Below are 14,599 nucleotides of genomic sequence, written 5' to 3' on the forward strand. Positions count from 1 at the left end.
TTATTTTTCATTTGCTAGCTCTGAGCCAGGCAGTGGGACGACGCTCTTCTGCCATTGCGGAGGAGCCGCCGCTGTGGATATGTGTGCCTACAAAATGAAACGGACCCTTTTTTCTATTTAGTAGCTGATCCGACCTGGATCACCAACTAAAAGAGAATGGAAGGCTCAAAAGCATTGGTGTTTTTTCAAACGTGGGTGTGGAGGAGGGGAAGCAAACAGGGAGTGGAAGCAACACAGGGGAGGGCGGGAGGAAGCCGAAGCAACTTGGGGTTCTGAAAAGCAACACTGAGGGAGTGGGTGTGGTGAAGCAACAACAGGGAAAGAGAAGGAAGAGACGAATGATGGGAAGGGGTGGAGGACGTGGGGAAGCAATGGGGAGAAGCACACAGGCAAGCACAACAAGGAGGGCGGTAGGGAGAAGTACACAGGCAACAGAGGGCAACATAGTGTGCAAGGGGAGAAAAGTAAACGAGGGAGACAGCACAAAAACACATGCATTATCATGGAGTGCCAGACACAAAAGAACAAGTAGTACTTAAGAACCAAGCAGTGGAAGCAGAGAACACAGCGAATCAAAGAACTGGTAATGCTCCAGGGGAGGGATAAACACAACATTAACAAGCCGCAACACGAATAAGTAGCAGGGAAATGATAGTGACAGGTAAGCAATGGGTGGGCTCCAAGCCCCCTTCTCTCCAAGCCCCTATAAGTCTTGGAATAGTCTTGTGCTATCTAGTAGGCTTGATCTAAAAAGGTGTTCAGTTGCGTAGCTAGCGTGTCATGGGCTATAGTACGAGGAAGGAAATGGGCTCCTGCTTGAATCTTGAAATAAAGCAGTAATCTGGTTTGGATGGGTTTTTGGGTACCTGGTGCACATTGTGTAGGTGTGGCCCAGTAAGTGTAGTTGTTTAAGCTCAGGATGGGAAAGGATGATGGGGAAGCATGTTTAGGGGGGCTGTGAAGAACATATTTTGCTAGGTGGGTTTGAAAGAAAGGGACACGGTGGGTTGGAAGGGCATGAAGGATAGAGAGTAATTGGTAAAGTACATAATTCAACAAATGGTGAAAGTAAAGTCCAGGAACGTGTGCAGCCTGTGTAAGTAGATAAAATATATTAGCACGGAGTGACGGCTAAATGGTAAAAAGACCATGAAGGGCATGGTGTGAAGTTTAAAAGTGGAAAAGGAAGATGGCGAGGTAGGGTGGGAGCTTAGAGAAGGACACGAAAATATAAGGCTATTGGAACAGCCAATGCTCCATAGAAAGGAAAGCACATGACAGGAAACCTGGTTTTCCACTCTCTCAAATCTGCACTACCCTTCATGGGATGAAGGCCTGTCCATAGGCAAGCATTGGCATCCCAAACTGATATATGTTAGTGTGACCTCACCTCTGTAGAAAAGTACTCCGCCTCTCCCTCCTGGTGGGCTGTTGTCAAACCTTGTTACCAGAAGCCCAGCAATTGACATTCAGAAGCACTAACCTTGTCTTCAATATCTTCATCATTTATAAAGCTGCTGAAGTTCACTGAGGGCGTCCAAGGGTCGTTCTGGTTGTACACGCTGCTACTTTGAGACTCTTCTTCTTTGCGTTGGGTGATTGCTAGCTTGTACCTACGATATCAAAGAAAAGTGGCAAAGTAAAACAGGGTGTGATGGTGCAGAGGCATGTCACAACTGTTGACTCCCAGCTGACCTGCAAACTCAATAACGTAGGGCACCAAGAAGGTGGTGGAGAGGTAAGTCACTATTGTTGACTCCCACACAGCTGCAAACTCAATAATATCTGTGAGACACATAGAAGGTGGTGGGGAGGTAAAGCAATAATGTTGACTACCAGCTCAGCTGCATTCTCAATAATATCTGTGAGACACCAAGAAGGTGGTGGAGAGGTAAGTCACCACTGTTGACTCCCAAACAGCTGCGAACTTAATAATATCTGTGAGACACCAAGAAGGTGGTGGAGAGGTAAGTCGCTACTGTTGACTCCCACACAGCTGCAAACTCAATAATATCTGTGAGGCACCAAGAAGATGGTGGGGAGGTAAGTCACTACTGTTGACTCCCACACAGCTGCAAACTCAATAATATCTGTGAGACACCAAGAAGGTGGTGGGGAGGTAAGTCACTACTGTTGACTCCCACACAGCTGCAAACTCAATAATATCTGTGAGACACAAAGAAGGTGGTGGGGAGGTAAAGCAATAATGTTGACTCCCAGCTCAGCTGCATACTCAATAATATCTGTGAGACACCAAGAAGGTGGTGGAGAGGTAAGTCACCACTGTTGACTCCCAAACAGCTGCAAACTTAATAATATCTGTGAGACACCAAGAAGGTGGTGGAGAGGTAAGTCACTACTGTTGACTCCCACACAGCTGCAAACTCAATAATATCTGTGAGACACAAAGAAGGTGGTGGGGAGGTAAAGCAATAATGTTGACTCCCAGCTCAGCTGCATTCTCAATAATATCTGTGATACACCAAGAAGGTGGTGGAGAGGTAAGTAACCACTGTTGACTCCCAAACAGCTGCAAACTTAATAATATCTGTGAGACACCAAGAAGGTGGTGGAGAGGTAAGTCACTACTGTTGACTCCCACACAGCTGCAAACTCAATAATATCTGTGAGGCACCAAGAAGGTGGTGGGGAGGTAAGTCACTACTGTTGACTCCCACACAGCTGCAAACTCAATAATATCTGTGAGACACCAAGAAGGTGGTGGGGAGGTAAGTCACTACTGTTGACTCCCACACAGCTGCAAACTCAATAATATCTGTGAGACACAAAGAAGGTGGTGGGGAGGTAAAGCAATAATGTTGACTCCCAGCCCAGCTGCATACTCAATAATATCTGTGAGACACCAAGAAGGTGGTGGAGAGGTAAGTCACCACTGTTGACTCCCAAACAGCTGCAAACGTAATAATATCTGTGAGACACCAAGAAGGTGGTGGAGAGGTAAGTCACTACTGTTGACTCCCACACAGCTGCAAACTCAATAATATCTGTGAGACACCAAGAAGGCGGTGGGAAGGTAAGTCACTACTGTTGACTCCCACACAGCTGCAAACTCAATAATATCTGTGAGACACCAAGAAGGTGGTGGGAAGGTAAGTCACTACTGTTGACTCCCACACAGCTGCAAACTCAATAATATCTGTGAGACACCAAGAAGGTGGTGGGAAGGTAAGTCACTACTGTTGACTCCCACACAGCTGCAAACTCAATAATATCTGTGAGACACCAACAAGGAGGTGGAGAGGTAAAGCAATAATGTTGACTCCCAGCTCAGCTGCATACTCAATAATAACTATGAGGCACCAAGAAAGTGATGAGGAGGTAAAGGAATAATGTTGACTCCCAGCTCAGCTGCATACTCAATAATAACTATGAGGCACCAAGAAGGTGATGGGGAGGTAAAGGAATAATGTTGACTCCCAGCTCAGCTGCATACTCAATAATAACTATGGGGCATATTATCAAGACAGGCGATAAAATGATCGCCGCTTTAGCGGCAGAAAACTGCTGCTAAAACGGCGATAATGGGCTTGACAATATGCTCTATGGAATTCCAATTGAAGCTCAGGTTAGATGCCCTTCACATCTAACATGGACTTCAATTGGAATTCCATAGAGCATATTATCAAGCCCATTATCGCCGCTTTAGCGGCAGTTTTCTACCGCTAAAGCGGGGTTCATTCTTGATAATATGCCCCCATGAGGAACCAAGAAGGTGGTGGGGAGGTAAAGCAATAGTGTTGACTCCCAGCTCAGCTGCATACTCAATAATAACTATGAGGCATCAAGAAGGTGGTGGGGAGGTAAGCCATTACTGTTGACTCCCACACAGCTACAAACTCAATAATGTCTGTGAGGCACCAAGAAGGTGGTGGGGAGGTAAGTCACTACAGCTGAATCCCAACTGAGCTGCAAACTCAATAATAACTGCAGGGCACAAAGAAGGTAAGAGTGCGGTGGGGAGGTAAATCAATCATGTTGCCTCCCAGCTCAGCTGCATGCTCAATAATAACTTTGAGGCACCAAGAAGGTAGTGGGGAGGTAAGCCATTACTGTCGATTCCCACACAACTGCAAACTCAATAATAAATGCGGGATACCAAGAAGGTGGTTCAGAGGTAAGTTACTAGCATTAACCCCCAGCTCAGCTGCAAACTCAATAACCATGGGGCACAGATAGGCTAGCAGCGATGGAGAGGTACCAAATATTCACAACAAAGTGGTACTGGATTTGAAAAATAACGTTGCTGCGTAGGACTGGGTCAGAGTCTGGGGTTATTTTATTAAACCCATAATAAAAATATAGCAGGAAAAAATAAGATGAATGAGCAATTCCAAAAAGCATCTACTCGAATAAGGGACGAAAGGCAAGTGGGGTAATATTTTTATGTTAACAGATCTGGTATGTTGGATGACCCAGGTAGAAACTTCAGCGAAAACAGCCCAGTCGTCATTCCGTTTAATGAAGTAATACAAATAACCAGCCCATCTACAGGTGAGCAATGGATTTATATGTAACAGGTCATGGCCAGGGCTGGGATTCCCCATGCAGTTGGAAAAGAATATGCCTCCAAACTGCACAGGAAACCTCAGAATGGTGTTAAGACTTTGGGCCTCATTACGATGTCGAACAACGTTTCTGTGTGAGAACCGACTGCCCATAGGTCGGCAGTTCTGCATAACTTATTAGGATGCAACTGCACAAACTCCCATTTCTCTATGGGAGCTTGTGTAAATACATGCATCCTGTGGCAGGCACCATGAGGTGCCTGCCACAGGGTGCAGGAATTTTCAGGGGCGCCCCATAGGTGCCCCCCGAGAGCCACAACAAGAGGCCGAGGAGGGATGGGGCCACTGCAAGGGGCCACCAAAATCACTTCCCAACACCCTTACCATGTCGGAAAGGCCAACATGAAAAGGTTGTCAGAAAAGGATATCATAATCCCGACGATGGAAGCGCCGCACTTAAGGGATTATGAGACGTTTCACCGATGTCGGGCGGAAAGCCTCTGACCAGCTGTCAGGGGCTTTCCGACCGACATCAAAATGAGACCCATAATATCGAGTTGGAAATATCGACTTGCAGAAATACTGAGTCAAAAATATTGTGACATGGAAATATCATCAGCAAGAATATAGTTGTCAAGAATATTGATTTTAAGGTAAGATATATCTATTTTTAAAATATCAAAGTCAATAATATTGGTTACAAAAATATAGTTGTTCATAATATCGTTTTTTTATTATTATGGTGCCGATTCCAATCCTGTAAAACCCGGGTACGAATGGTTGTACGGAGCGTATTCTCCGTACAACTTGGACCCGGGAAATCCACCGTACAAACCAGCAAGTACGATTTGTACAGAAATACCATTTCCGTACGATTTGTACAAAACACCGTGCGGCTAAAAAATACCTACTATTCTGATCCTGGACAGCGCGTACGTGACGTCCGTACGGAGTCAGGCAGCGTTTTACGGACCAGCAAGTACGATTCGTCCCTACGTCATTCCGCACAGCAATTTTTTTACGGCAGCTGAAAAAAGGCGGAAACCTGAGTCCGACGCGAAAAAGGAGCCCCGGTACGCGACGGACAGACATGGACCCCATCCTACGTGTCATCCCGGCCCTCCTAGCCTACAACCTGGTGCACCGAACCCGACGCACACGCCGCAGAAGGTGAGAACAACACCCATGGGTCAAGGGGGGGGGGGGGTGAGGGGCATGAAGCATACCCCCTACCCAAATTAAAACATACAATATGGAGGACATACATTACCTCCAGGGTCTGGTCACTTCGGGGTGCGTGTCCACCAATCCCTGCGTACCGCAACAACGGAAGTGGACGTGTACGCGTACCCCTACGGCACCACTACAATGGTGGTACAGACCGTACCCACGCTCTGAGGGCGTGTGTACGATCCCTACCACGTGTACCCCTACGTCACCACTACAATGGTGGTACGGACCGTACCCACGCTCTGAGGACGTGGGTACGGTCCGTACAACGCGTACCTCTACGTCACCACTAAATTGGTGGTACGGACCGTACCCGCGCTCTGAGGGCGTGGGTACGGTCCGTACCACGCGTACCCCTATGTCACAACTACAATGGTGGTACGGACCATACACACGCCCTCGTGGGTTTGGTCCGTACCACCATTGTAGTTGTGACATAGGGGTACGCGTGGTACGGACCGTAGCCACGCCCTCAGAGCATGGGTATGGTCCGTACCACCATTGTAGTGGTGACGTAGGGGTATGCGTGGTACGGACCGTACCCACGCTCTGAGGGCGTGGGTACGGTCCGTACCACCATTGTAGTGGTGAAGTAGGGGTACACGTGGTACGGACCGTAAACACGCTCTGAGGGCGTGTGTACGGTCCGTACCACTATTGTAGTGGTGACGTAGGGGTACGCGTGGTACGGACCGTACACACGCCCTCAGAGCGTGGGTACGGTCCGTACCACGCGTACCCCTACGTCACCACTACAATGGTGGTACGGACCGTACACACGCTCTGAGGGCGTGTGTACGGTCCGTACCACCATTGTAGTGGTGACGTAGGGGTACGCATGGTACGGACCGTACACACGCTCTGAGGGCGTGGGTACGGTCCGTACCACCATTGTAGTGGTGACATAGGGGTAGGCGTGGTACGGACCGTACACACGCTCTGAGGGCGTGTGTATGGTCCGTACCACCATTGTAGTGGTGACGTAGGGGTACACGTGGTACGGACCGTACACACGCTCTGAGGGCGTGGGTACGGTCCGTACCACGCGTACCCCTACGTCACCACTACAATGGTGGTACGGACCGTACACACGCTCTGAGGGCGTGTGTACGCTCCGTACCACCATTGTAGTGGTGACGTAGGGGTACGCGTGGTACGGACCGTACACACGCTCTGAGGGCTTGGGTACGGTCCGTACCACCATTGTAGTGGTGATGTAGGGGTACGCGTGGTACGGACCGTACACACGCTCTGAGGCTCTGCATAACTTATTAGGATGCAACTGCACAAACTCCCATTTTTCTATGGGAGCTTGTGTAAATCCATGCATCCTGTGGCAGGCACCATGAGGTGCCTGCCACAGGGTGCAGGAATTTTCAGGGGCGCCCCACAGGTGCCCCCCGAGAGCCACAACCAGAGCCCGAGGAGGGATGGGGCCACTGCAAGGGGCCACCAAAATCACTTCCCAACACCCTTACCATGTCGGAAAGGCCAACATGAAAAGGTTGTCAGAAAAGGATATCATAATCCCGACGATGGAAGCGCCGCACTTAAGGGATTATGAGACGTTTCACCGATGTCGGTCGGAAAGCCTCTGACCAGCTGTCAGGGGCTTTCCGACCGACATCAAAATGAGACCCATAATATCGAGTTGGAAATATCGACTTGCAGAAATACTGAGTCAAAAATATTGTGACATGGAAATATCATCAGCAAGAATATAGTTGTCAAGAATATTGATTTTAAGGTAAGATATATCTATTTTTAAAATATCAAAGTCAATAATATTGGTTACAAAAATATAGTTGTTCATAATGTTTTTTTATTATTATGGTGCCGATTCCAATCCTGTAAAACCCGGGTACGAATGGTCATACGGAGCGTATTCTCCGTACGACTCGGACCCGGGAAATCCACCGTACAAACCAGCAAGTACGATTTGTACAGAAATACCATTTCCGTACGATTCGTACAAAACACCGTGCGGCTAAAAAATACCTACTATTCTGATCCTGGACAGCGCGTGCGTGACGTCCGTACGGAGTCAGGCAGCGTTTTACGGACCAGCAAGTACGATTCGTCCCTACGTCATTCCACACAGCAATTTTTTTACGGCAGCTGAAAAAAGGCGGAAACCTGAGTCCGACGTGAAAAAGGAGCCCCTGGTACGCGACGGACAGACATGGACCCCATCCTACGTGTCATCCCGGCCCTCCTAGCCTACGACCTGGTGCACCGAACCCGACGCAAACGCCGCAGAAGGTGAGAACAACACCCATGGGTCAAGGGGGGGGGGGTGAGGGGCATGAAACATACCCCCTACCCAAATTAAAACATACAATATGGAGGACATACATTACCTCCAGGGTCTGGTCACTTTGGGGTGCGTGTCCACCAATCCCTGCGTACCGCAACAACGGAAGTGGACGTGTCCGTACCACACGTACCTCTACGTCACCACTACATTGGTGGTACGGACCGTACCCACGCTCTGAGGGCGTGGGTACGGTCCGTACCACGCGTACCCCTATGTCACCACTACAATGGTGGTACGGACCGTACACACGCCCTCAGAGCGTGGGTTTGGTCCGTACCACCATTGTGGTGGTGACATAGGGGTACGCGTGATACGGACCGTAAACAGGCTCTGAGGGCGTGTGTACGGTCCGTACCACCATTGTAGTGGTGACATAGGGGTACGCGTGGTACGGACCGTACACATGCTCTGAGGGCGTGGGTACGGTCCGTACCACCATTGTAGTGGTGACGTAGGGGTACGCGTGGTACGGACCGTACACACGCCCTCAGAGCGTGGGTACGGTCCGTACCACCATTGTAGTGGTGACGTAGGGGTACGCGTGGTATGGACCGTACACACGCTCTGAGGGCGTGGGTACGGTCCGTACCACCATTGTAGTGGTGACGTAGGGGTAGGCGTGGTACGGACCGTACACACGCTCTGAGGGCGTGTGTACGGTCCGTACCACCATTGTAGTGGTGACATAGGGGTACGCGTGGTACGGACCATACCCACGCTCTGAGGGCGTGGGTACGGTCCGTACCACGCGTACCCCTACGTCACCACTACAATGGTGGTACGGACCGTACACACGCCCTCAGAGCGTGGGTATGGTCCGTACCACCATTGTAGTGGTGACGTAGGGGTACGCGTGGTACGGACCGTACACACGCTCTGAGGGCGTGGGTACGGTCCGTACCACCATTGTAGTGGTGACGTAGGGGTACGCGTGGTACGACCGTACACACGCTCTGAGGGCGTGTGTACGGTCCGTACCATCATTGTAGTGGTGACGTAGGGGTACACGTGGTACGGACCGTACCCACGCCCTCAGAGCGTGGGTACGGTCCGTACCACCATTGTAGTGGTGACGTAGGGGTACGCGTGGTACGGACTGTACCCATGCTCTGAGGGCGTGGGTACGGTCCGTACCACGCGTACCCCTATGTCACCACTACAATGGTGGTACGGACCGTACACACGCCCTCAGAGCATGGGTATGGTCCGTACCACCATTGTAGTGGTGACGTAGGGGTACGTGTGGTACGGACCGTACCCACGCTCTGAGGGCGTGGGTACGGTCCGTACCACCATTGTAGTGGTGAAGTAGGGGTACACATGGTACGGACCGTAAACACGCTCTGAGGGCGTGTGTACGGTCCGTACCACTATTGTAGTGGTGACGTAGGTGTACGTGTGGTACGGACCGTACGCACGCCCTCAGAGCGTGGGTACGGTCCGTACCACCATTGTAGTGGTGACGTAGGGGTACGCGTTGTACGGACCGTACACACGCTCTGAGGGCGTGGGTACGGTCCGTACCACCATTGTAGTGGTGACATAGGGGTAGGCGTGGTACGGACCGTACACACGCTCTGAGGGCGTGTGTACGGTCCGTACCACCATTGTAGTGGTGACGTAGGGGTACGCGTGGTACGGACCGTACACACGCTCTGAGGGCGTGGGTACGGTCCGTATCACCCGTACCCCTACGGCACCTGTACATTTTGGATACAAGGCGTACACACGCCACAAATGTTGGCTTACGGCCTGGTGCTGCATATTACCAGTATATTGGGGTGTGTGTATGCCCAGGACAGCAGTGTACTGCAGCAAGGGGGCGGGTGGGTGATTGGGTGGCTGCATAGGATTCCCAGCAGTGGACAGACATGTGAGGGGTGGGTGCAGAGGAATACCAGCAGTGGACAGAGACATAGGGGTGGGTGCAGAGGAATACCAGCAGTGGACAGAAACATGGGGGTGGGTGCCTATCACTCCCAGCAGTGGACAGAGACATGGGGGTGGGTGCCTATCACTCCCAGCAGTGGACAGAGACATGGGGGTGGGTGCAGAGGAATACCAGCAGTGGACAGAGACATGGGGGTGGGTGCCTATCACTCCCAGCAGTGGACAGAGACATGAGGGTGGGTGCCTATCACTCCCAGCAGTGGACAGAGACATGGGGGTGGGTGCCTATCACTCCCAGCAGTGGACAGAGACATGGGGGTGGGTGCAGAGGAATACCAGCAGTGGACAGAGACATGGGGGTGGGTGCCTATCACTCCCAGCAGTGGACAGAGACATGGGGTTGATGCAGAGGAATACCAGCAGTGGACAGAGACATGGGGGTGGGTGACTATCACTCCCAGCAGTGAACAGAGACATGGGTGTGGGTGCCTATCACTCCCAGCAGTGGACAGAGACATGGGGGTGGGTGCCTTTCACTCCCAGCAGTGGACAGAGACATGGGGTGGGTGCCTATCAGTCCCAGCAGTGGACAGAGACATGGGGGTGGGTGCCTATCACTCCCAGAAGTGGACAGAGACATGGGTGTGGGTGCCTATCACTCCCAGCAGTGGACAGAGACATGGGGGTGGGTGCCTATCACTCCCAGAAGTGGACAGAGACATGGGGGTGGGTGCCTATCACTCCCAGCAGTGGACAGAGACATGGGGGGTGGGTGCAGAGGAATACCAGCAGTGGACAGAGACATGGGGGTGGGTGCCTATCACTCCCAGCAGTGGACAGAGACATGGGGGTGGGTGCCTACCACTCCCAGCAGTGGACAGAGACATGGGGGTGGGTGCCTATCACTCCCAGCAGTGGACAGAGACATGGGGGTGGGTGCCAATCACTCCCAGCAGTGGACAGAGACATGGGGTGGGTGCCTATCACTCCCAGCAGTGGACAGAGACATGGGGGTGGGTGCAGAGGAATACCAGCAGTGGACAGAAACGTGGGGGTGGGTGCCTATCACTCCCAGCAGTGGACAGAGACATGGGGGTGGGTGTCTATCACTCCCAGCAGTGGACAGAGACATGGGGGTGTGGACATAATCATCAGATGACCACAACTCCATGGGTGTATGTACGCATCCCTAATTTTCAACTATGTTGATAGTGCCATAACAACACATCACTGACAGCAGTGTCCCACTCCCAGGAGGATGGATGTCTTTCCCCCACTGCATGACACACCACATGTGGGTGTGAGGACAAATGACACATGCATACCCACCCCTGGTGGATGCAGCACAATACACACACTGAGATCATGCCACAAGACTGTCTAGTCATTGCAATGCCTACTAAACTAAGAGAGCCAAAGGGAACACACACTGTCACGCACATCCCAGGACTGATAGGAATGTACAGGTGCTGGGACAGCCACCAAGATGTTGTCTCTCATGGAAGGAATAGGGTGGAGTTCCCACAGATACAATGCCCACAATTGTGAGTCAGGTGCCCAAATACCCTGCAGAACAAGTACCATATGTGTGCTAGGTTGGGATTACACACATGCATAGTGCTGAAAAGGGAGAATTTCGCCATGAAGGCATTTCAACATACTCAATACACAAGTACAGTGACTAGCAAGGATGGCACAGACGATGCAGCCGGAGACATTGCTGAGCAGGCATGGCCATAGTTGAATGGATCCGTCACCAACAAAGGAAATGTAGACACAGGTCAGCACAACAATTGTGCAACTCTCTGCAGGGAAGATGTCAGGTGCCACAGAGGAAGGAACACTCCTTGGTACAATGTCTCAAAACATAAATAACACACACAACCAAACATACTTTGCAGAGACCTTGTGATGGCACGCAGATACCATGGTCCACCACATGACCATCAGACTAGAACTTTTCTCTGAAACATAACACATTACCACAACACCAACTCCTGGAGCCTCAGCACCAACATCAATACCTGAAATGCAATAGTGTTCAAAGTAAAAAGAAAATGCTTTATTCAGCATAAAACAAAATTTTGGAAATAACAATATATACAATATACAAAGGCCAATGGCCAGTCCAGAATAGAAGTCCTTGGGGGGACACATGGGCACGCGTCTCCCCTAGCTTGCCTGCACAGTGGAACACTCAGGTTCGTCGACCGGGGGGGGTAATCATGTGGGGAAGGACCAGGCACCGCAAAGACAGGAGGTGTAAGGGTAGGTGTGGTGGGTGCAGGGCTGGATGCCTCCACCACAGGCGGTGGGGCAGCGCCAAAGGTGGAGGTGAGCTCCGCGCTGCACACTTCTGCCAGGTCGTCTAGAGTATCCCCTGCACCGGAAGAAGCCACAGGCACAAAGGGGGGGGTCCGAGGGATGGGGTGCAGCGCTTCTGGGGGAGGGGGTGGACATGGGGGGGGGGACACAACTCCCCTGACTGTGGAGTCCCTTGCCCGCTTGCGGGGTGGTGACACAGTGGGGCTGAGGGCCAGCACAGACATGTAGCTTTCCTTGTCTGACTGTGTGGCAGGGGAGCCAAGGGGAATGCTTTTGGAGGTCCTGGGTCGTGAGGCATGCAGACTCAGACTGTGGCTGCGTGTATGTCTGTGTGCCCCAGACCCAGTGGGTGTGCCTTTATCCCCCTGAGTGTGCGTGCCAGGAGGTGTGTGCTTGCCCTTACTTGGTGGTGTGCTGCCTGTGTCTGGTGGGGTGCGTGCTTGGGAATGTCTGGGTGTGCATGGGCCAGGTATGGGAGTGGGAAGTGTGGATGGGGCTGGGGTAGGCGGGGGACGAAGCGCTGCAGGAGACTCACTGCTGCCGTCAGTGAAGAGTCCATGGACCGAAGCAACATCCGTTGGTCAGACATCGTTGCTGACATGCCCGCCATGAACGACACCATCTGTGTCAGCAGTGTGGTGTGGCCATGGAGGACATTCAGCATCGATGTCTGCCCAACCTGCAACTGCACCTGAATGTCCACAGACTCTGCCAGTGAGGGCAGCAGGGGTGACAAGGGCAGGGGGTGCGGTGCCTGGCTCGAAGGAGACATGGTGGTGCCCTGCACAGACAGAAGGGACTGGGAGGGCGGTGATGGGAATGGAGGAGGCGGGGACAGATGTTGGGCTGCTGCCAGGTGTTGTAGCAGCCTCCGCCCCCTCGATGAGGTCAGCCTCAGACCTGTCAGCGTCGGAGTTGGGCTCGCCACCAGACAGGTCCTCCGACTGACTACCCTCGCCCTCCGTGCCACTTGCTCCCGCAGACTCGCCAGCACTGGTGGCACCGGTGCTGGATCCCACCTCCAGGTCCGTGTAGGTGTCTCCCTCGGTTTCCTCCGATGATGCTGTGGGCAAGGTGAAGATACAGAAAAAGAATCAGTCACCTCTATACATCTGACACATGAGTCCAAACAAAATAGGTCACAGTGCATATCAGGCAATGCATCATGAGTAACATTTAGATGACTCCGCACATAGGTAAGCCCTGTACTCCCCAGTTGGTTGACCCACCATGCCACTTGGAAACAAGGAAAAATAGGACACTCCAGCCAGAAACTTGTCTGAGAAATATACTGAGAAGCTAGTGTCTGGGAACAGTTGAGCACAGCAATACTCTGAAGTCATGCCACCTCTTGTTTACCGGGAATGAAACAGTATTGGTGCACCCAAGGCTAAATACCAGACCTCAATGCTAAAGGTGTCCCCACACTCAGGGACCTGTAAGTACTTTGGAAACCCAAACAAAATACATTTTGATCCCTTGGGAATCACACCACTTTACACAATCGACATGTTTAGAATGTGTGAATGTGCCACTTTGTGAACAGAACACACATGTGCCTGTATAAAAGAAGTCTCACAAGGAGGTGCACACCAAACTACATATACCCAGTCATTCTATAAGCTGCCAGCCTTATTCAAAGAAGCCACTGTTAGAAAGAAATGGTGTTTCAGAAAGTACATATACATGGGACCACGGCGGTCTGGATGACTTGACACTCGTAAGTTGTTATCACCAACAACCAAGGACTTACACAAATTCCACCACACTGTGGGAACATGGATATGTATAATCTGAAAAACATTCTTATTCGAACTGTGCCTTTCTTTAAAATGTGCCAGCGTGTTCCCTGAAAGTGTAAAGGTGGTTTCTTGTGCACTTCCTTTGGAGACATCGGTCATGCAGGCACATCATTGTCCTTCACAACAAAACATCAAACTCAAGCATTGAAAACATGAAGACATGTTGACAAGTGAAGTGAGTGCCAAGGTACAATACATTTTGACTAACAACTTGAATCATGCCACCTGTCACATGGCCATCCGTACCATGATGACACAGTTGGCAACACATCTGACCCACTGCCTTTCATGTGGAGTGGCACACATGTCCAAACACAGGCCAATGCATGCGCTAATGGGTCTACAATTGTGTTGGAATAAGGCATGCGTGCACTGAGGAGACACCCGCATGGCAAGCCTGAATGTCCACACAGATGTCAGCACACAAAGACAAAACTACGTAGCATCTGGACCACACACTGGTGCCAAAAATGGATGAGCAGGTATTGTGTATTTAAACTATTGACACA

At 51.2% G+C, this 14,599-nt stretch overlaps 1 protein-coding gene across 1 annotated transcript in view; it reads right to left on the reverse strand.

Moving 5' to 3' along the window:
- LOC146869288 (amine oxidase [copper-containing] 3-like) overlaps positions 1 to 14,599 on the reverse strand; it is a 260,397-nt gene that overhangs the window by 16,124 nt on the left and 229,674 nt on the right. The window contains exon 3 of the mRNA XM_085647017.1: positions 1,484 to 1,613. Within this exon, the coding sequence (XP_085503143.1) occupies positions 1,484 to 1,613 (130 nt within the window). The remainder of the gene's footprint in view (positions 1 to 1,483; positions 1,614 to 14,599) is intronic.

The sequence above is a fragment of the Triturus cristatus genome, chromosome 1_1, assembly GCF_964204655.1.
Source record: "Triturus cristatus chromosome 1_1, aTriCri1.1, whole genome shotgun sequence".
In the NCBI taxonomy this organism is placed as follows: Eukaryota; Metazoa; Chordata; class Amphibia; order Caudata; family Salamandridae; genus Triturus; species Triturus cristatus.